Genomic DNA, 21,292 nt, shown 5'->3' with positions numbered 1-21,292 from the left:
TATACATGTTTTATTCTTTATATGTGACTTTCTGAATTGGCAACATTGTTTACATTCATGCCAATAAAGCATATTGAATTGAATTAAAATATAACTCTGCCCTACGCTTATTTCTGCTGGGGGGGAAACAGAGAAAGTGTTAAGCAGTGGTACTGTAACTAAGTACTGTACTTAAGTATACATTTGAGGTACTTGTACTGTAGTTGACTATCCATTTCATGACACTTTATACTTCTATGCCACGTCTCAGAGTCAAATACTGTACTTTTTACTGCACTACATGTGTTTGGCAGCTTTAGTTACTACTTTAGATAGATTTTTAAAAAAAACAGCGCTTCAAGAAGAATATAGTTCATCCATCCATTTCCTGTCCATGTATCTCTAGATGTTTGTGATAAACCGAATATAAGGACAAAGTCGAGGTACTTTACTTTTCTACTTGAGTATTTTCATTTCATGAAGCTTTACTTCTACTTATTTACTATATCTTGGAAGTAATATTGTACATTTTACTCCACTACATGCGTCTGACGGCTTTAGTTAGTTGGCGTTAAACTGCAGGATGAAGAGTTCCTTCATGTTCTTCATCCTCCAGCAGAGTAAACTCTTTAAACCTCCTTGGATCAGCGGGAAAATGCATCGTAACAAAGCTGGAAACAGGCTGTTTTTCTGACTATTCAGAGATACTGCGTCCTCAAACACATGATGCATTGCTGCAGATTAAACTACTCAACAGGATATAAAGGAGTTAAAATGAGCTCCACTTTAATGCAGCAGGAATAGTAATCCAGAAACATCAGATATAAAAGAGAAACACTTTACTGCAACACGAGTACTTTTCTGATTATACTTACACATTATTATAACATACTTCAGTAAAGTTTTGAATGCAGGAATTTAACTTTGTTTTCACAGTGTTATTAGTAGCTTTTCTGAAGGAAAGGATCTGAGTATGTGATAATCACATAGGGAGCAGCCTAGTAAAGAAAGGTAACTGTTTTGTTGCAGAAAGTCTTGGCTTGCACAAGACTTTTACAAATCAGTGATTTGTAATCACAGCTTAAACCAGCAGCTCCCTGCTATTGAAAAAGACTGACTGCATCTTTATTTGGTGAGTTTATTAATCAGCTAATTCTCATGCAGCTTCTGAGGTGCAGCATTTCAGTTAATTTCAGTTTGAGCAGAGTGAGGACAATGGATGTGATGAAAGCAGAAGACAGCTGAAAGGTTTTTCATACTGGGGCAATTAGCATGCATGCATAACTCTGACCTGATGAATGAAACGATCAAAGCTCTGAGCTGCTGCAGAGCTGGAAGACACCAAGATGCTGAACACAATGTTAGTGTAATCATGCTGTCCAGGAAAAGTGCGTTTTAAATGGCTTGGCTGGATCGTTAAACTGAGTGTTTGTGTCAGGAATGAGCTTCTGAAGGGTCACTCACATAAAACAGCCATAGTTTTTTTTAAAAGGAGCAGAAGTTTTTTCAGTCTGTTCTCACCAGAAAAACAACCATATGGGTCGTTTGTTGAAGCACGTTACTATGTGCGTTCGAGATGACTGCGTCTGACTTTCAATGACTTCATCAAAAGTCAGACACAAGCTGCAGGCGACTGCAGGGGTGGCGTTTAAAAACACTGCCGCCAGGCTTGAAACACTCTACTTCCCGTAGAGTGCGTGAGCTTTGAACAACGTCCAATCTGGCAGCATTAATAAATATTAATAAAGTATATCTTATTAGCAAAGGCAGATGTGATGGTGATGATCAGGCAAAAGATTCAGACTCAGAAAACTTGTGAAGTCAGTTAATTTCTAACTAGCAAGCCTTATGTTAAGTCCAGCATTCATCATGTTAAGCCAGCGTTGCTAATCGCCGCATTAAGTCACCCATTACGACCCACATTTACACTTATTGTGGCTGAAACCTCTAGTGGCCGCAAGATGGTAGCAAAGGAGGAAGTACTTTTGTTATAATAATAATAATAATAACAAAGCAGAGCCAAGATGGAGACGGCCAAAATGCCAGAACAGTAGTCCACAAACCAACGGGTGACGTCACAGCGGCTTTGTCCACTTCATTTGTTCATTCTTAACATTTCATTAATTTTTTTGTTGGCAGAAATGAGCTTCCATATCGACAACATCAGAGTGAGAAGTGAAAAGATTTGGCAGAAGTGGAACAGGGAGGTAAAGGGAAGAGAAAGTTGTGATCTTTCTGTCAGGTGAACGGAGGTTTCTGTTCATCTGACCAAACTTAAGCTGAGTCACTGAACAATGACAAAAATCTCAGTTACAGGAAGCAGAGACAACTTTTCATAAATGGACTTTTTCACAGAATGTACCAGATAGAAAAAGTTGGAGACAAATTTTGTAAAACACCTGTTGCTTTGTTTTAACATGTGAGAAATACACTAACAATAACTTTTATTATAAAGATAATATTAGGCTTTTCTAACATTTTACCTTCTTTAACAGTGGACAATGGTTCCACATTGGCAAAAACAAACTCCCAAGTTTTAACCTTTGTGTAGTCAAACTCTTTTTTTATATTACTGAGGTATCATTTCAAACAACCCTCTATTATACAGCCGCACATTATAACCATTTATAAGGTGTAATCAGCTACAACATTAAAGTTGTCAAAAATGTAACAGCAAAAAATAACATTTTGAATTAAAAAAAACAAAAGACTGAGCTCCAACTGGACATTAAGAAAAGTATTATTAGATAAAAACTGAATCATTATCAGAAAGAGCTTTATTGCAAAGTAGTATTTCACATGTACCAGGAATCATAGAGGAAAACATAGAGTTGAAATAAATGTAAAAGTATAAATATATGGAATAAACAGTGTTATAAAAGAACTGTAGAAGAAAAAACAATGTGGCTGTTATTTACATGTGCATTACTACAGATTTGTTGATACAGGGGGAGAGGATTTATATTTATATGTAAAAATTGACAAAATATAAAAATGAAAGAAAAATAAAGGAAATGTGGAATATGGCACAGTTTGTGCAGTGATATGCAAAATATCAGAAGGGGCCTGTTTGGATTTTCGCTCTTAAAAAAAAGAAAACAGGGGGATAATGTGATTATTTAGATAAAAATAAATAAGAAATTAAACAACATTTCCAATTTTATTTCCTCCCTTACAACTAGTTTTACATCTTAGAGATTTAAAAACAGGTGCTCCTTTCAGAGGTCCACTTCTCACCCCTAGATACCACCAAAACTTACACACTGAACCTTTAATGCACAGGGTTTGACTAGAATGAATAGAAGAGTGGAGAGCGTTTTAACCACACTAAGGTTTGATCATAAATAAAACATTGTTTTAATAAGGTGAAAGTCAATCAGGTGAACGTTTGGAATGTAAATCCACAGAAAATGTTTAACATGAACTATCACATTGTGGGAAATATAGGGACAAGAGGATAAGTCAGAAGATGAGTCAGGCAGGAAGGAAGTGGAGGTTTATTGGGAATTAGGGGGGTGGTGATGGTGCAGTGGTAAAGACACGTGCCTTTTTTAAACACTTAACCCCTTGTTGCTCCAGAGGCGTGCAACCTCTGACATATATCGCTTTGTCAGTCAGCTAAACGAATAAACATAAACGTAACAACAGGAGATGGGGTAACGGACAAGCAGAAACAATCTGAAGAATATAGTGACATTTTATAGGATTTAGGTTTTTATTTTTATTTGTTTTATTTATTATGATGATGATGATGTAAAACAGTCCTCTCAAACAGGCTACAATTCATGCTACATCCTCCGGTGCAGTAGGGGGCGGTGTGCACCTTTAAAGGTCATGAGTTCAACCCGCCATAAAATCAAACGTAAGCTGACGTAAGCGCGTCACGTCAACAGGAAACACGATGTAAACACAGTAAAACAAACATCACGCTAATTGTCTCGGTTCGCTTTTGTTCCGTTAACGCGGACTAACTGAAGTTTATCTCATTTATTATCTCGCGGTTTTAAATAACTGCGCCATTAGCTGACTGCGGCTAACGCGAGTTAGCTGCTAGCACGCTAGCGTTCACCACAATGGATGAAAACAAGGTGAGAAGCTAACAGAAGCTAACACACAGCTGCTTTGTTTTTATTATATTAGCGACATGCTAACTCTTAATTTACAGTTTATAATTTAACCAACACTAGGTTACAGTCCAAATGAGGCTACTGGCTGTAAATTTAACTGTCTAAATGTAAACTGACTAGCTTGTGTGAAGCTAGCTGTGGTAGAATATATGTACGTAACAGTGTTGGCTAGCTAACACGGCTAGCAGTACAGTAAGCAAACACTTAGATATCCTAACGTTGGATTTCTGTCACGGTATAAATGGATCAATAACTCAACCAGATAGTCTAGGGTGGTTTGCTCATGTCCTTTTTTTTATTCTGATAAAATGTCATGTGATGTTAAATTTACTTAAAACTTTGTGGTACTTCTTATTTTTAGAGAAAAACACTAATGTCTGATATAAGTTCTAGTTTTGTATTAAGCAGTGACTCGTGGTGTTATTGGACCCAGCTGCTTAATGTCCTCTTTACTGTGAGTGAGTCTGGTATGTAGGTTAGCCAGCTGACATTTTGTCAGGTAGACTTAAGTCAGCTGAAACAAATGCGGTCTAATACAATAGTCCTGTAATAAATCCTCCCTTTGTGAAGGTCATTGAGTTTTTGTTGGATGTAGTTTGCATTATACTGACAGGTGTTTCTATCATTTTGTCCAGCTCCATTTATCAATGAGGGCAGGCTAAATAACAAACACAATGCATTATAGTTCAACAACAACAACTACATCCAACACAATGACCACACAACAAAAGATAAAATACAGAGAATAAAGATGAGATAAAAACAAACTGTTTCAGACTCTCCTCTCTGGCAGGAGGCCGCTATCCTCATCAACAAGGCCCAGGTCCCCCACTGACACTCCCCCCTTGCAAATAATACGTGTGTCACTGCACACAGTATACACTATTTCATTTCATACCATGCACAAACCGGCATATTGCGCACAAATCCTTGTTCTATATTTTTATATTGTCACTTTATATATTTCGTTGCAATCCATCTGCACAACATAAACCCAGAATAATGAATTTGTTCTGCAAATAGTTGTATTATTTTTCTCTATTCTCTTTAATATTCTTATATAACTTGCATTGTCTATTCCATATTTAGATATTTCTACATTTATTTATGTCAGTTATATGTTTGTCTGCGTGTAGCACCTTATCACCAAATTCCTCGTATGTGGTGAACACTACTTGGCAATAAAGCTCCTTCTGATATTCTGAAATGGTGGACAGCAGATCTCAGACCTGTTTAACTCAAGCTAAACCCAATTACTAAATTTGGGGAAGCTGCTTGACACTAGTGTGCACCTTTTTATAAATGGAATTATAGTTGTGGTTCTGAAAGTGGTGATACAACCTGATCTTTTCAGTTGTTATCACATCAATAGATTTCTTCTTTCTGCAGTAATTGATAAAATGCTGCTCTCTCTAAAATGCCCATTATAATGATAAAAATACCACTAATGAGCACTAAGTTCACACTTTACACACTTATGATGACAGTAACTTATTTAGTACATGTGACCCTGAACTGGTCTCAGCTAGGAGGAGGTGCTTTTCTCTCAGTTCTAAGCTGTGGTGTGGACTTGAGTCACACGACTCGGACTCGAGTCAGAAATATGATGACTTTAGATTTAACATGACAGAATCCAAAAAGACTTGCACTGGGACTTAAACACCAATGACTCGTGACTTCACTTGGACTTGTGCCTTTTGACTCGAACTGACTTAATACCCTCCCCAACATACATATAATATGTTATACGACATTTGTTGTTGTCGCATAATGCTTAGCTTAACGCTTTATTCAATAAAGTATTTAACATTTTTAACTCTTGTCAACTCTTGCCTTGAGACTTACTTGTAAAACAATGACTTGGTCCCAACTCTGGATAATACAACTTGATCGTTTTAGTTTTTATGTGTGTGTTCCTGATTAGCTGTAATACACATGTTTCTGTTATGTTCATGAGGTGATCTGTGATGTCTGGATGGTAGAACAGGTAGAGATGCAGGAGGTGAGGCAGTTGGAGGAAATGTTTATTCCTGCCCTCTGTTTTCATAAAGATTGATGCAGCAGACAGATTAATGTTGAAAAATTCAGCCCAATAAAAACTATGTGAAAATAACCATGCTGTCATTCTAGGTTGAGAAATAACTCTGTGTTGTCCGTGTTGTCAGATGGTGGCTGGTAAAGTTAAGAAACCGGGCAAACGTGGCCGCAAACCTGCAAAGATCGACCTGAAGGCCAAACTGGAACGAAGCCGTCAGAGCGCCAGAGAGTGCAGAGCGAGGAAGAAGCTGAGGTACCAGTACCTGGAGGAACTGGTTTCCAGTAAGGAGAGAGCCATCTGCGCTCTGCGGGAGGAGCTGGAGATGGTAACGAAACACTTTGGTCATGTAGTCATTAGTAGCACTAATATCCAGATTTTTAAAAAAATACTTTGATTTACAAACGCTTGACGCTAGAGTCACACGTGAGTACAGTAAACAAGATTTTGACAGAAACGAACAAACAGGATGTGAAGAAGGAACAATTCTGATGTAGTTTTTTTTTAGACCCAGGATCTACTATTCAGGAACTAAATGGTTTTAGAAACGTCCTGACTGATGAAGACTTTAAACAATAACTCTGGAGCCAGTGTTTAGCGTAACTCCATCAGCTGTTAGCTGTAAACACACAGCAGGAATCGCTGCACACCAGCCGATGTTTCCCAGCTATAAATATGATGCCGACGTACGACATCGGAGAGACTTGTGTGCTGTCTGGGTGCTGATCGTGATTTATTGGTTTGCGAATGTCATTGAGTCAACGTATGAAAAGAAACAAACAGTAGCAGCAAAACGCCTGAAGTGCTCGACTCGACAGAAATGCACCGCAAGGCACTTTGGGAAAGTTCTACCACCCTGGTATTTAGACTCTGGTCTGGTAAGTTCCAAAGGACTGCTAATGTTAAATTGTTAAAGACTTGACATTTTACACACGAAAAATACACAAATGACCAAAGACACAAAAAGGAACTGACTCAACAGGTTGAATAACTTCCTGTAACTCAAGCCATGAGTCTAGAGTATATAGGTGTAATAAAATACACAGGTAGGGCTGTCGCGATAACCGCAAAATTGAAACACCGGTCTACAGTGGAGGACGGCAGCAACAACGGCAGTGTTCATGCTTTACACTTCAGCTCGTGTTCAATTAATAAATTAGTGCTTCAAAAGGTCCACAGCCGTAACGAGCTCTGTTTCAGGCCAAGGACGGAAACATTTTATATGTCAGAGGCGGCAGCTAAAACTCTTTCTGGAGTCACTTATTCCCCAGTAATCTGACACAACATGTCCGACTGCACGAGTGAGAAGAAGTTCGACCTTCCCCGCTGTCACTCCCTTATTTCTCTTCTTCTTTTCTTTTGAGATCGTTTTTTTTTTCCTCCATCATTTTCCTGATCTGTGGAGTTTAAAGAGCTGCGAACGACACATTTACTGCAGTTTCGGGGGAGTTCAGAGCTCCAGCGTGCCTCTCAGGTAAGAAGCAGGTTAGAGACACTGAGCGCTGGTTTCTGGTGAAGCACGCGGTGAACGGCAGGGCGGCCACGCACGCCCTCAATTAATGTAGTTTTGTTGATTAAATTCTCACGGGTGAATAAATGATTATCCGTTTGTAGGAGCTGTGGTCAGTAAACCAGTAGTTTTGATCATCTTCCGATCGTAGTTTAGTTTGGGCGTTGTGGCGCTACATGTTAACGTGCTGATCGTCTGATCTGGGTCAGAAGGGCTGATGTGTGTTTCCCAAACGTTTCCTGAAGCTACATCCACACTACTATGTTTTAGTTTTAAAACTAAATAAATCTCCGCCCACACCAGCACTTTAGCTGCGTATGAGAATTGATCTCCATCCACAGACCCCTCCACAAGTATTGGAACGGTGAGGGAAACTCTTGTTTTTGTTGTTCACTGAAGACATTTGGGTTTAAGATCAAAAGATGAGACAAGAGTTCAGGGTCGCAGGCTTGAGGCAGTTATTGCAAAAGAAGGTTCTGCCACCAAATATTAAATGTTATATACTTTAAGATTATTTGTTCCACCTAAGAATGCTGTGGTCTGATACAAACTGTGGTTTGTCCTGAGTTGTTTAACACATCTACAAGTGAAAACCAGGAAATAAAAGCTGAAATTCTGAACTCTTGTCTCATCTTTTGATCTTAAACCCAAATGTCTTCAGTGAACAACAAAAACAAAAGAACTTGCCTTCCTGTTCCGATACACGTGGAGGGGGCTGTATATTAAAACGACTCACTTCTCGTACACTAGTGGGCATGCACGTCCCGGTGTAAACAGGAAGCAGATTGTCTACTCCGCAGTTGCAGAAGATTCGTGGGCGTCATCGTTTTTAAAGTCCCCTGTTTTCACCTGTCCGCACTAAAACGCTACCCTGCAGTTTAAAACCAACACGGGGTCAGACCTCTCTGTTTTAGCTTTTGCGATCCACCGTTTTAGTCTCGACGGCAGGCGGAAACGTAGCAGAAGGTCTGAGGTTTAAAACGAAAACATAGCAGTGTGGATGAAGCCTGGGGGTGTTTGCTGTCGGTCAGTCCAGCAATTATTGTAATATGATGCAGCAAGTAATGACACGTGTCCCAGTTCGTACTGTATACAATATGTACTATACTACGTACTTGTCATAGTTATACTCTGTTTTAGCTGTAAGTTTAAAGCCTGATTGTTGTGTATTTCTTTGTCACGCCTCATCTCTGTTGTTGTGTTTCTCTCCTCCAGTACAAGCAATGGTGTTCGGCCATGGATCAGGGGAAGATCCCCTCCGAGATTAAAGCTCTGCTGACGGGAGACGACCAGAAAATGCCTCAAGGTGGCAGCAGCACGAAGTCGTCCAAGAACAGCAAGAACGGCATCAGCAGCAACGGCCAGGTGTAATCCGGCCCTGCCACAGAGACTGATGGAGGGAAACTGCTGCTGTCAATCGTCTACAATCAATATAATTAAGCATTCATTAAGAGCTGAAGTGACTCGCGGGAACATTCATGTACTTACAGGCTTATTTTCTACATTAGTTACTCTAATATCTTTTACAGTGAGATGTATTTATGTAGGTGATTCCTGAAACTTTCATTTTGATGTTTTCAGACCAGTTTAAGCTTCAGAATTTAAACATGTCACTCATTTCTCCTCCAGTTCAACACTTTTTATTCAACAAGCCTTTTTAACCCATCTGTTCTTCATCAAGGGTCGGAGACGGTTTCTCACCGTCTGCTTTCTAGAGCTTTTACAAATCCAAAATGCCGTTTAGGTTTTCAAAACGATGGCGCAGACGCTCACCTTTTGGCTTCCTGATTGGCTCTTATCAGTCATGCAAATATTTAGTTTTGGTATTTATATTAAAATATTTTGTACTGTGTAAATAACACTTATACACCTGTACTGTGCATGTCGCAGTATTTACTTTGCGCCGCCGCCGTCTCTCTGTCCTCCCGTGTTCCTTTCAGTAACAGTTCCACCTCGCTGTCGGTCCGTGCAGAGAAATCTCTGCTGTGGTTCTTCTCCATTGCTGTTCTTCGTGGACGGAGATCGTAGGAGTGTGTGTTGAGAGAGGAACCGTTTTAAGGAAGACGTTTTAATAAGATGAGATAAGATTTTTGAGATTTTTACCCATTCATGCAGTGGTTGAACTGAATTATTTTTTAATCAGAGCTTAACAGTATCAATTCCAAAACATTACCTGCAGCGCGACCTTTCGTGCATGTTTCTAAAGACTTGCTGCTGCATCAAACATGTTCAGCTTTGCACAAACGTCCACAGAAGTCCGCAGTTCTTCTTCTGTTCTTCCTGTCCAGCGGGGCATTGCGTGCATGGGTTAAAAAAATGCTTCTCACGTGTTTCAGTAAAAAACTAAACTCAAATCTCTAACATCTTTTTTCCATTCTAGTGATCCTAAAGAGAAAATTCTGCTCTTTAAAACTCATTTCTAAACACGGGATACTTGAGACATCCGTTCTTTAATCTCTCATTTCATATGGAGTTTCTTTATTTTTCTTAAAATTTTCCATGTAAAGCTAGTGAGTATTAGGGCTGAACGATTAATCGAAATCTTTTCAAACTCACTAGATGACCTGCAATTTTCAAATCTCAGGATGTGCAATATTTGTTAAAGATGATTTGTGTGTGAGAATACCATTTTAAATTAAACATTTTGCTGCAGAGACGTCCGGGACTGCACATGAAAATCTACAGACTTAAGAAAACGTCTTTGTTTGGTACAGATCCTGGAAAAAAAAAAAATCACACCAGAATTCATATTAAATATGTTTTTCAGTGAAAATGAAAATAACAGTAAGATGTTTTTTTTCAAAATCGTTTAGCCCTATTGTGAAAAGTTCCTAATTTATGAATCATTTAGAGAAATTTTGGATTTGTAAAAGTTTTCTAAGCAGACTTTAAGGGCTTCAACTAACGATTAATTCCATTCATGGAATTTCACCACTAATTGATTAGTTGTTTGATCCGTGAACTCAGAAAATGGTGAAAATGTCGGTCACTGTTTCCCCCAAAGCCCAAGAGGACATCACGACCCAAATATATTCAGTTTACTGTCACAGAGGAGCAAAGAAACCAGAAAATATTCACATTTAAAGAGTTTTTGCTTATTTTCTTTAATCGTTTTGAGTCTTTTTTTTATTTTTATCGATTGACGAATAATCAACTAATCAGTGAAGCTTTACAGATTTCTAAACGTAGTGTTTCTGAGTGACTGACCGATCGCTGTGATGAAGGTGGAGAGAGAAAAACATTTTGTGAATGGACCTGTGTTTTAAACTTAAAGGTATGTTGCTCTTCATGTTTGTGGATGTACTTTGCTCTTGTTGCTGCCCTGCTACATTGTTAGGAATTAAAATCTCGTCGTGGTTCTACAGTAGGCTATATTTTTTTAAACGTGACTAAAGATGGCCTTCCTGCTGTAGCGTTATTTTAAAGATCAGGAGGACAGGGAGTCGAAATGTACAGCGATGTTGATAAGTCTGTTGGATAAATCTGGAGATATATTTTTGTATTTTGTATATCTGCTCAGAGGAAGCGTGTGCGAGTGTTTTGTGTTTTTGTTCGAGTCCGTCTGTTTCAGCACAACAGGTTGGACTTATTACTTAGGTTTTTCAGAGTAAAATGATGTGGTGATGATGAAGTACACAGAACGATGAGTGGGTTCACTGCCCAGAAGCTTCTCTCATCATTTAGTTTCCACATTTCTGTTTGTTGTTGTTTCTCACTTGAATCCTGTAGTTGCAGCATGCAAATCCTCACAGGCGTTAATTTCTGAATGTGTTTCAGGATTTTGTTTTTTGCCGGTGAGGTAATGTAAATGTAATGCCTCGTGTCTTACTGCTTTGATACTAGTTTGATGCTTTGCAACAATATCTGTGTCTGAACTCTTTTAGATGTCAAAGATAGTAAAAGAGTATTTGACTGATGCTCGAGTCCCGTCTGCTGCTTGTCTTGTAGAAGTACTAAATACAAACACTAAAAATGGCTGTGTGATGTGTTATTTAGAAGATAGAATCACATATTTACAAAAATGTGAGGGGTGTGTACTCACTTTTGTGAGATACTGTATATCTATTTCCGTTTCTTCATTTGGCACGCTTTTATCCAAAGCGACTTGGCGCTTACAGCATCAATGGGATAAATAAGGAAGAAGTAAGAGTGAATCGAAAAGAGCCATCAGTACCACATGAAGTGCGTGTTAGGGGTGTTAACCACACATCTATTAGGATTTGGATATTTTATCTACTTACAACATTTCATTATTATTTCTATTTTCTTACCATTTTAATTATAACAACATTTTCCCCTCGGGGAGGAGTAAAGTGTTTCTGGTTCTGAGGCTGAAATCCAGTAACTGCCAGCAGAGGGCGCTTTATCGGAGGTTCAAGGCTGTACTTCAGAAACCTCCAAACCTGTTTGGTAATCATGGTCAATTAGGGTTGGGACCTGAAGAAAGCCATTACAGATGAACAGTACCAAAATCAACGGTCCTATCCTAACTTATCCCCAAATCTTAAATAAACTATCCGAACTTTAGAATAACTGTTAAGCTGTCTTATCACTTTTCCACCAGGTTGCTAACTTCTTTAATCCCCACAGCTGCTCTTTTAATCTAACCAAACGTTGCATATTTATTCTTGTCTAATAAATCCAGAGCATCCCTTAACTTTACAGCTGTGGTTCTCATACTTCCAATAAGGAACACAAAGTCGCTCTCAGCCAGGCTGTGATGTTTAGTTCAACTCGTGCCAAGATGACCGGTGGTTATCTGCTAGACACCACAAAGCAGTCCACCTGGGGAAACACTGCGCCGCTGTCATCCTCTTACGCTCTTAACATGCTGTTTAAAGTTAATAATGTTGGATTACTATGTTGATTACTTATTTCATTTGAGATTTTGGTGTAATGCATACATAATAAGTTTTAAAAACAAAGCATTCAGTTTTTAAAAGTTCAATAAATAAGTAAATTATGTTTATTCGTGTTACATAATAGTGATCTCAATATTGAACAAAAAAAAATTATTGTGATTTGAAGATTTTTTTCATTTTTAACTCTTGTTAAAAATATGAAATGGTATTATATTTGGTGACGAGCACATTGACTTGTTTAGGACTTGGAACTTGGAACTTGTCGGTCTCGACTGGTGTAGACTTGAGACTTGTGTCTTGTAAAATAATGACTTGGTCCCACCTCTGCTGAAGGGTACTAAGGGCGTTAAAAAGCAACACCGAGGGGTCTTGACAAAGTGTCCGTATGTGACGAGAGAGAACTTGTTGATCTTAACTTAAGACAGGAAGTTTCTGTAATACAGCCCCTGACTCAGGATCCTCTGGACCTCCAACTTCTCTAGGACTGACCAACCTGTTAAAATACTTTGTGAATCCCACTCGGACCAAAACCTGCCCTAAAGTCAGGAAGGTGTGTGTCCATAAGTTAGGACTTCTTCTCCTGACTCGGGTGGTTAACAGCTACATTTAGCCTTGAAATGTTTTGGAAATAGCTCCAGGTTTATGTTCAGATAATTTAGGAACCAGCTGCACCTTGAAAAAGTATGAAAATGGCGAGACTCCAGAGGGACGATAAAGCTGCATTGATGAGCTAATCAAACATAAGAGTTGTGTTCTTGTCAGTTACCTTTCTTCCCTCTGCTGTTCAAAAGCCATTTTAATTTTTATATTAGCGTAGTTATGTATTTAATTTTTAAAAGGACACAAAAGGATCCTCAAGATTTTTAAAATAAACTGACAGAAACAAAGTATTAATAATAAGCCCCACTTTATGCACACTGAATTGGAAATACAGTCCAGATTCATCAAATAAAGAAGAAAGAAATGGCACGTATTAATAACGTGGATAAGTTTATTTAAAATAATAAAATAATTTATTTGTACATAGCACATTATCTTGACAAAACTTCAAAAGCATTGGAACCACGTGTACTGGAAATGTAAATGCATCTCATGTTTGAACTGAATTCATTTTAAGGATAAAGCATGGACCTTCAAATCACAGTATAGTTGACAGTTTACAGAAAGTTTCAAAGACACAATGTTTTTTTACAAGCAGGTAAAGCAGAGAAGACAGGTGAGAATCATCTTTGGACAGGTAGATCAGACTGTGGCGCTGCAGACGCTTCACTATGGAGTCTGACATACATCCCTATTACGTTTAAAAGAAAGTAACATGGCTAATCTTTGAGAAGGCGGCTATTTAAAAACATCTCAGACCTGTCAGACTCTGCTCTACAGATCTGAGCTATCGTCATTCTAAACTGGACTTAATCTGGGCTTAATGCACGCTAACGTGCTCGCTCCTCGTTGCAGGTCCTGTTTTCACCACCGGCCAATGGTGGCGTGCGAGAAGGCGGGACCTAAAGAGGAAGGTCAAAGCAATGCAAAAACGCACACATGAATTCCAACTCTAGAAAGCAAAAGCTGAATCCCAGACGCATTTTTTAGGTCCCAAAAAGAAGACCTGTCCGGGAAAAAGAGGGACGTATTGTCGCCCTAGTTGTCTCATGTTATCGTGTTAGCATACTGACATGCTAATGATAAAATGTTATTATATTAGCAATAATCCAAAACTACAGTTCAGCCTCAGCTGATTAGAGTTCAGCTGACAAAACAACGCTGCGTTGCTGCCGTGGTGTTGAAGAAAAGTTGAGCCTGGTTCAGCTTGTTTGCTGGCTAACTGATGTATTTGCATTCTGTGAACAGTTAACGTAGTGCGGCCATGTTATTATTTAGTATGTTAAATCAAGTACAGCTGAGTCTGACAGGAATGAAAAAATCTATAGCATCTAGTGTAAAGCATGTTATCAGCACAGGAAGCCTGCTAACACGTAGTGTTGTAGTCAAGACCGCCCAAACCGAGCCCAAGTAAAAAGACCAAGACCAGAGTTTATCAAGACCGAGACAAGACCAAGACTTTTAGGGGCTGAGACCGAGTCAGGACCAAGACCGATGGAGGGCGAGACCAAGACCAGTTCCCCACATTACATGACACACAATAAAATGTGGAGGGAGATCAGAGGTACTTCTCAAATTGATCTGAAAGATCCACATTCCCATTAAAACACCCACATACAAACACTAAGAGGTGAAACCAACGCAAACATCTTTATTCAACACTCCTTTTCCATGCTGACCATCGCGGGGACGGTCGTTAACAGTAACAACACATTTTTAATTAGGGTTGTTGGCTGCATTTGGAGCAATACGTTTCAAATGAATCAAACAATGCAAAAGCAATTAATTGATATTCCCAAAGTTATGGTCTTGACTGGTCTTGAAAAAAATCCCAAGTCCTCAATGTCCGAGAATAAATGCGGTCGAGTCCGAGACGAGACCAAGACCATCAAAAAGTGGTCTTAAGACCGTTCTCGAGTACGACAACACTACTTACTTACATGTGCAATGTGACAAAACTGTGATGAATAAATAAGTAGTATTTTGAAGAGCTTGAAGCTGATTGTGATAAAACACCACATGGAACTGGTTTGGTGACCTATAACACAGACCTTTAATTCATGTAGGCTTTTTTACAAACCCCAATCTTTCCCTACCTGAACCCTAGCCCTTAATTTAACCATAGTTTATTTCTTGTAACCACAGTGTTTTCCTACCTTTAACCGTACTGTAATTGCCATGTGCAGATATTTTATTCAGTATGATTTTGAAAAGTAAGCATTGGCCTTAAAAAAAAAAAATAACGGCCTGTCCTTGAATATATTCCAGAGTTTGCATATGTGTTTTAGCCAAATGTGTAGTTGCCAAACTCATCTAAAACTGATCTGGAATTTTAAAGAGACTTAAAAAGTTGAATGTTTTATCAGGTTTCTACAAAGGTATAATCTTCAGCTACACTCTGTATCTTCAGCTCTCCCTTAGCTGAGAACACGTCTAAGCCTTTGCCAAAAATGACCCTGAATACTCCTGAACCTCCTCCCACTTTTCAACTCTTACCATCTCCGTTACTCTTTATTAAACACAAACACCGTGAGTCTTTGAGATGAGTCAGCCAGAATACACTGCAAAGCAGACGATGCTAACGTTAACATACGGCTAGTAGCCACTACTAACGTTAGCTTCTACCACACACATTACTGCAGCAAATCAGATGCATTGACAGGTCACTGATAGATGGCCTCAGACTATGGTTAGCTAGCTAACAAGCTGACATTATCAAAACACAAACTCCGATGCATCAGTGGCAAAACAGTCCATCAAAACACAGCACAGAAATAAATTATGATTAAAAGTATAAAAACGGCTAGCTGTTCACAGCTGTTGAGAACCTCAAACGGCTGCCAAAAGGTGTGTTACGTCAGAAAAGAGCCCTTTATACAAACTGAACGCATTCTGTTTCTGGGAGATTTTGTCTTAGTTGAATACAGGCTAGCATGTTAGTCTCTAGCTAGCCCACATGCCAACACTGATGTGCTGTTGAAGAGAAAAGTGTTAGATTTTTGTATCTCCACAGTTTCAAAACCGTCCAAACTCACTTAGACAAAAGTATTCGGAGGGTTGGCATTAGTGGGCCAGGCTACTTTCTTTTCCTTTACATCTCGGTCAAATGTATCGGGGGCCGTCTTTGCTTGCACTGGGATGTCCACCACGCCAATATAGTTCTTTTTAGCCATCCGGGAACTTGCCGTGATGGTGTACGCGTTACTGCGGTAGCATTTCATGGATGACATGCAGAAGGTCTCCCTCATGCCCCTTCTGAAGTTTGCATTGAAGACAGAGTACAGGGTTGGCTTGGACGCAGCGGAGCTGAAGGAGACCCAGGCGATGGCTGTGAAGAACAGCAGCCCCTGCCTACCGGGTCCATCAGACTCCCTCGGGTGCCACAGCTGGGAGATGTAGAAGGGCGTCCAGGTGAGGAAGAAAACTGAATTGAGCATGAGGAACATCTTGATGGTCTTGACCTTAGTCCGTGGGACGATATTCATTGTCCGGCGCACCGTGTGTCCATCAGCACTGATCCTCCAGATGTAGCGGACCACCCGCTGGTAGAATGACACGATCAGCGCCACTGGGACCACAAAACCAAACAGGAGGTGAACCGCGGCGTAGGCTATACTGCCCCAGCTGTCCGGAAGGAAAAAGTCACAATGGCTGATGTCTGTAGATGCGGATCCATAGAAGAAGAGGCAGGGCGTCACGAAGGCTGCATCAAACAGCCATGAGGCCAGGATCATCTTCTTCGCCTTCTCTCTCGACACCTTGAAGCTGAGGGGGTAGACGATTGTATAGAAGCGGTCTACAGAGATAGAAAGCAGGACATAGACCTGCACACCCGGGCAGAGGTGCTGCAGGTAGCGCACAGCCTTGCAGGCAGGGGCGCTCAGCGGCCATCGTCCTGAGGCGACCTGCAGGAGGATGAAGGGGGCGCAACCCAGGCTCATGAGCAGGTCTGCACACGCCATTGACACCACAAAGTAGTTGGTGGTGGACTGAGTCCGTCGGCTCCGATGGATGACCAGGCAGACGAGGGCATTTCCCAGGATGGAGACCAGCCAGAGCACCCCGAACACCAAGCCCAGGACGGCGACCTCGCCTGAAGTCAGCTCGTACGAGGCAGAGGTCCTGTTCGGCTGGCTGGAAGATGAGCCCTCGAGGCTGCAAAGGGGAGTGGTGGGTAAGGTTGCCAGGACAGTCGAGTTTTCCCTCTCAGAGTAGTTAAATGACATCTGATATGTGAAAGATGGAGAATAAAAGGAGGGATTGACACCAACTGTGTTTGATGACTGGGCATACACCATAGCTAGACTGCTGCACCAGAGAGGAGCTGTGGAGAGAGAAACATTTGTCATTAGTACGATCACTGACTGACTTTCACAGCTGACCAAAGACTTTTTGTGACCCTCAGCTGTAATTACTGTATGTTGTAGACCTATATCGTGACGAACAGCAGTGTATCTGTCCGCCCAGTGCTTCTGTGCAGTGTCTCTGGCTACGAAGGGGTTCGCCAAGTACAGTTGGTGAGCACTGGTTTTGGTTTTAGTCTCTCTACCGGCGTGATGATCTCAAACCTGGCAAAACCAAACCTGACGACAAGAAGCTGCACACAGCACTGCACCCGACTGTTTGTCAAGAATTAGCACCAACATGTCAGCATGCAAGGTTGGTTGGTAGATTTCTTTCTTTTGTGAGATTTCTGATACCAGAGGGGCTTCCAGAGAAATGATCACCCAACTTCTGGCACATTACTTAGGACTTTTGGCACATTTCAAAATGTGTATGAAGAAACTTGATTGGTAGGTTGGTTGTGTGATCCTTCTGTCAGTTGCTATATGTTTCGGTTAGTTTATTGGGCGTACCGTTGGTTAGTGTTTTGGTATTAAAGTGATGTTCTGTAACAGCTAAAAGAACCCTGGTGAGGATGCTTTTCCTTTGGCTCCAATGAAGACATAGATAGGACTGATGGTATCATCTCTAATTAAGAAAGCCACCGTCGCTGACAGGAACAGCAGCACGCCTCAGCTAGCTGTCGCGGAGTTTAAATAACAGAGGGAAACATTTGATTAAGACGTAGTTCCACTTCAGGAGTCCCATCTGGGGAAATGTAAATTCTCAAGAAGGCTTCTTGTGGTTGCAGTTCACAATAATCTCCTAATAACATCAGTGAAGGGAATGCACGGGATTTAGTTGCTCTTAGTACTAGAAGTTTTATAAATATAACCACCTAACAGCTCAAACCCTTCAGCAGCAGCTAATTAAAAGCCAGAGCTGCCGGTTGATTTCATTAATCCTTCGCAGGGATCCACTTTAGTGGCTACAGGGATGATGCTCTTCCCCGAGGTCGTCCATTAAGGGTGTGAAGAAGCCCATGGGGAAAAAGCTCTGTTTATCGTTGCCTTTGTGTTTACACTCCTGGATTTCCTCCTTAGTAACCTCATCCGTCCTGACTGATGGTTAGTGGGGTTAGTAGGTGAAACAGTGAAACCAGGCATGACACACACATATACATAAAGACTTATACTAGACTTTGATTATTATATTAAAGTAATAATAATCATAGATTAATCATTACATTAATTAAATTGCAAAGAGTCCCACTTCATGGTCAGAAACAATATGAGTGAGTCCAAAAAAAAGGTAAATAAAGCACAAACTTAAAGTATACTACTTTAAGTAGACAAAGACATTTAAAAGCAGCAAAACTATTCAGTATGTTAAATATTAATAGTCTTTGGATAAAAATATGAACGGTTGCATTTAAAATTTTTGATGGATTATTTGTGGGATTTATGTTGGCATCAAAAAAATCCAGTTACGAAATGTATTTATTAGATTTCTGAAGGTGCCGAATATGGTAGCTCATTACAGAAGGGAAGCAAATCAGTCAATTAATCAATTAGTCAATCAGCAGAAAAAGAATTGGCAGCAATCACTGAAATAAGTTTTCAAGAAAAAATACCAAAATATTTCTGGTTCCAGCTTCTCAAATATAACTTTTTACTGTTTTCTCTCAGTAAAGGGAATTAACCTGGGTTAGGTAACCCTAATCCTTACTGACGACGTCACTTTGGAAAAAGGTTATGGATATTTCTCTTTTTTTCCTTCTTTTTCTCTTTGATTATTTAAAAAGGGACGGTGTCCATTAATCAACATTAAAACAATGTAAATATACGCGAGTTAGCTAAAAAGTGATAATTTTCAGTTTCATTTTAATCAATAATAAAATAAATTGTTAGATGCAGCACTTCTCAAAATATCTCAAGTTGTACGTCATCATAATGTAAGTTGTAATAAGCCAAGGGTTCTAGTCCATTGTGAAAGTCGACATGTTTACAATAACGTCTTGTAGGTATGAAATGTACTTATTTTAACCCAAACCACCTGTTTTTTCTAAACAAACCAAGTGGTTTTGTAGCTTAAACCTATGTACAGTAAGGTAGAAGTAGCATAAATGGAAATGTGCAAGAAATGTACCACAATATTGTACTTGTATTAACTCAGTCACTTTCCACCACTGTTTGAATGTAAAATATTTACCTTCCTCTGAAATGTAGTATAAGTAGAAAGTACAAGCATAAAATATATCAAGTTTACTAAGATAAAACACAGAAAACCAGAAAATCTCATTCAGTTTTGTTTGAAAAATGACTTTAAGGATGAATTAATCATCAAAATCAATTATTTAATGATTGTTTCAGCTCTGTACATAAATAAAGCACCTTTAAATTTGTACTAGAGCGCTTAATTGTGTTCCGAAGACAGCTGTACTATATACAGTAGTAATATATTTAAGGTAACCACAATCAAATACTGCGCACAACACTGTTTACATCTTTACAATTCTCACTTTGAGACATTAAAGGCAACAAAAGTCCCTTAAAATGAATCATGTCTTTAATATAAACTGGCCCCTTTAAATCCTCCTGCTCTCAGTGATGAAGACCTCTTCATGGAAAAACACTGAGAGCTGCTGTCTGCTGGTTCACCTCTTAAAGTGAACTGTTATTTACAAATTATTATATTACTTAAATTTAAAAATGAAACATTTAAGGTGTAAAATGAAACTGTTTTCGGAGCATCACAACACTGTACTGATGGACAGTACTTGAGTACTCGTGTACCTGCCAGAAAACAACATGGAGCTCGTTTCAATTCAATCTGCGAACTAAATGTGAAATTTGTCAATGAAGAAACTTAAAAATACACAAATATGGTTAATAAAAATAGATCTATCTTACACGTCGGACACATTAGAGCGTCTTATCTTCATCTTTAGCCTTAAACATATTTCATCCATCCATCAGAAAGCAGATAAAGAGCCGCGGTGCTGCCACAGAAAGCGGCGGAGCAGCATCGTGCCTCCGGCCTGTAAAGACGCGCTCCTGTAGCGGAGGCTCCGCGGTGGAGGAGGACCAAAGCAGGAGAACCACGTCTTTTCAAATCACATCAAAACACCGCACACAGAATAAAGACACGAGCAGGTTTCCCTCCGGAGATCTGCGGCTGACAAGCCGTGCTTCAGACGCAGCTTGGAGCTGGAAACAGCCGCGCACAGCCTCCGTGCGTCGGCGCTCCTCAGCCCGACTGTCAGCTGCGGCTCTGGGGGGAGTTTAGCGGCGGACTCACCGTTTCAGAGCAGAGCAGGAAGAGACGCTTCATCTTGTTCATCTTGGAGGAGACGAGCAGCAGCAGCCCGGAGGAGGAAGAGGAGGAGGTCCGTGAGGGCAGCAGACATCATGTCTGTCTGTCCACCACCTGTATGTTTGTCCGTGTCTGCTGGAGGATGAAGCTGCAGCTGATGAAGAAGAGGAGGAGGGAGGTTTTCTGACAAACCTTGCAAAACAAATAAACAACAAATTTTTTTTCACCCCGAATCACAGAGATGCCTTTTCACGCGGTGCTAATGTGATCACATGACTTGTGTTTGGCACAAGCGGGAAGAAGCTCCTTAAACCTGCGTCCTCTCCAGCAGCCAGCAGGGGGCGACTTAAACCTGCGTCCTCTCCAGCAGGGGGCGACTTAAACCTGCATCCTCTCCAGCGGCCAGTAGGGGGCGACTTAAACCTGCGTCCTCTCCAGCAGGGGGCGACTTAAACCTGCGTCCTCTCCAGCAGGGGGCGACTTAAACCTGCATCCTCTCCAGCAGGGGGCGCCTTAAACCTGCGTCCTCTCCAGCAGCCAG

General features: G+C 40.2%; 2 protein-coding genes across 2 annotated transcripts; one reads left to right on the top strand and one right to left on the bottom strand.

Moving 5' to 3' along the window:
- Window positions 1–3,859: 3,859 nt before the first annotated feature.
- On the top strand, window positions 3,860–11,568 carry crebl2 (cAMP responsive element binding protein-like 2). The gene is made up of 3 exons (XM_046040769.1): window positions 3,860–4,067; window positions 6,272–6,469; window positions 8,867–11,568. The coding sequence occupies exons 1-3, from the start codon at window positions 4,053–4,055 to the stop codon at window positions 9,020–9,022; spliced, it is 369 nt and encodes a 122-aa protein (XP_045896725.1). The 5' UTR covers window positions 3,860–4,052; the 3' UTR covers window positions 9,023–11,568.
- A 4,580-nt stretch (window positions 11,569–16,148) lies between these two features.
- Window positions 16,149–20,750, bottom strand: gpr19 (G protein-coupled receptor 19). The gene is made up of 2 exons (XM_046040948.1): window positions 20,737–20,750; window positions 16,149–17,437 (listed from the first exon to the last, which is right to left on the bottom strand). Exon 2 carries the CDS (start codon window positions 17,409–17,411, stop codon window positions 16,149–16,151), a length of 1,263 nt encoding a protein of 420 aa, XP_045896904.1. The 5' UTR covers window positions 17,412–17,437; window positions 20,737–20,750.
- Between the last annotated feature and the right edge of the window lie 542 nt (window positions 20,751–21,292).

The sequence above is a fragment of the Micropterus dolomieu genome, linkage group LG23 (genome assembly GCF_021292245.1).
Source record: "Micropterus dolomieu isolate WLL.071019.BEF.003 ecotype Adirondacks linkage group LG23, ASM2129224v1, whole genome shotgun sequence".
Taxonomy (NCBI): domain Eukaryota; kingdom Metazoa; phylum Chordata; class Actinopteri; order Centrarchiformes; family Centrarchidae; genus Micropterus; species Micropterus dolomieu.
Note: the sequence above shows the minus strand (reverse complement) of the source record. Positions and strands in the feature narration are given on the sequence as shown.

What these genes read in the sequence shown, in the direction of transcription:
- gpr19 (XM_046040948.1), bottom strand. Translation starts at nt 17,411, where the DNA reads ATGGTGTATGCCCAGTCATCAAACACAGTTGGTGTCAATCCCTCCTTT.
- crebl2 (XM_046040769.1), top strand. An exon ending in TGCGGGAGGAGCTGGAGATG is followed by an intron (nt 6,470 to 8,866) that starts GTAACGAAACAC and finishes TCTCTCCTCCAG; the next exon opens with TACAAGCAATGGTGTTCGGC.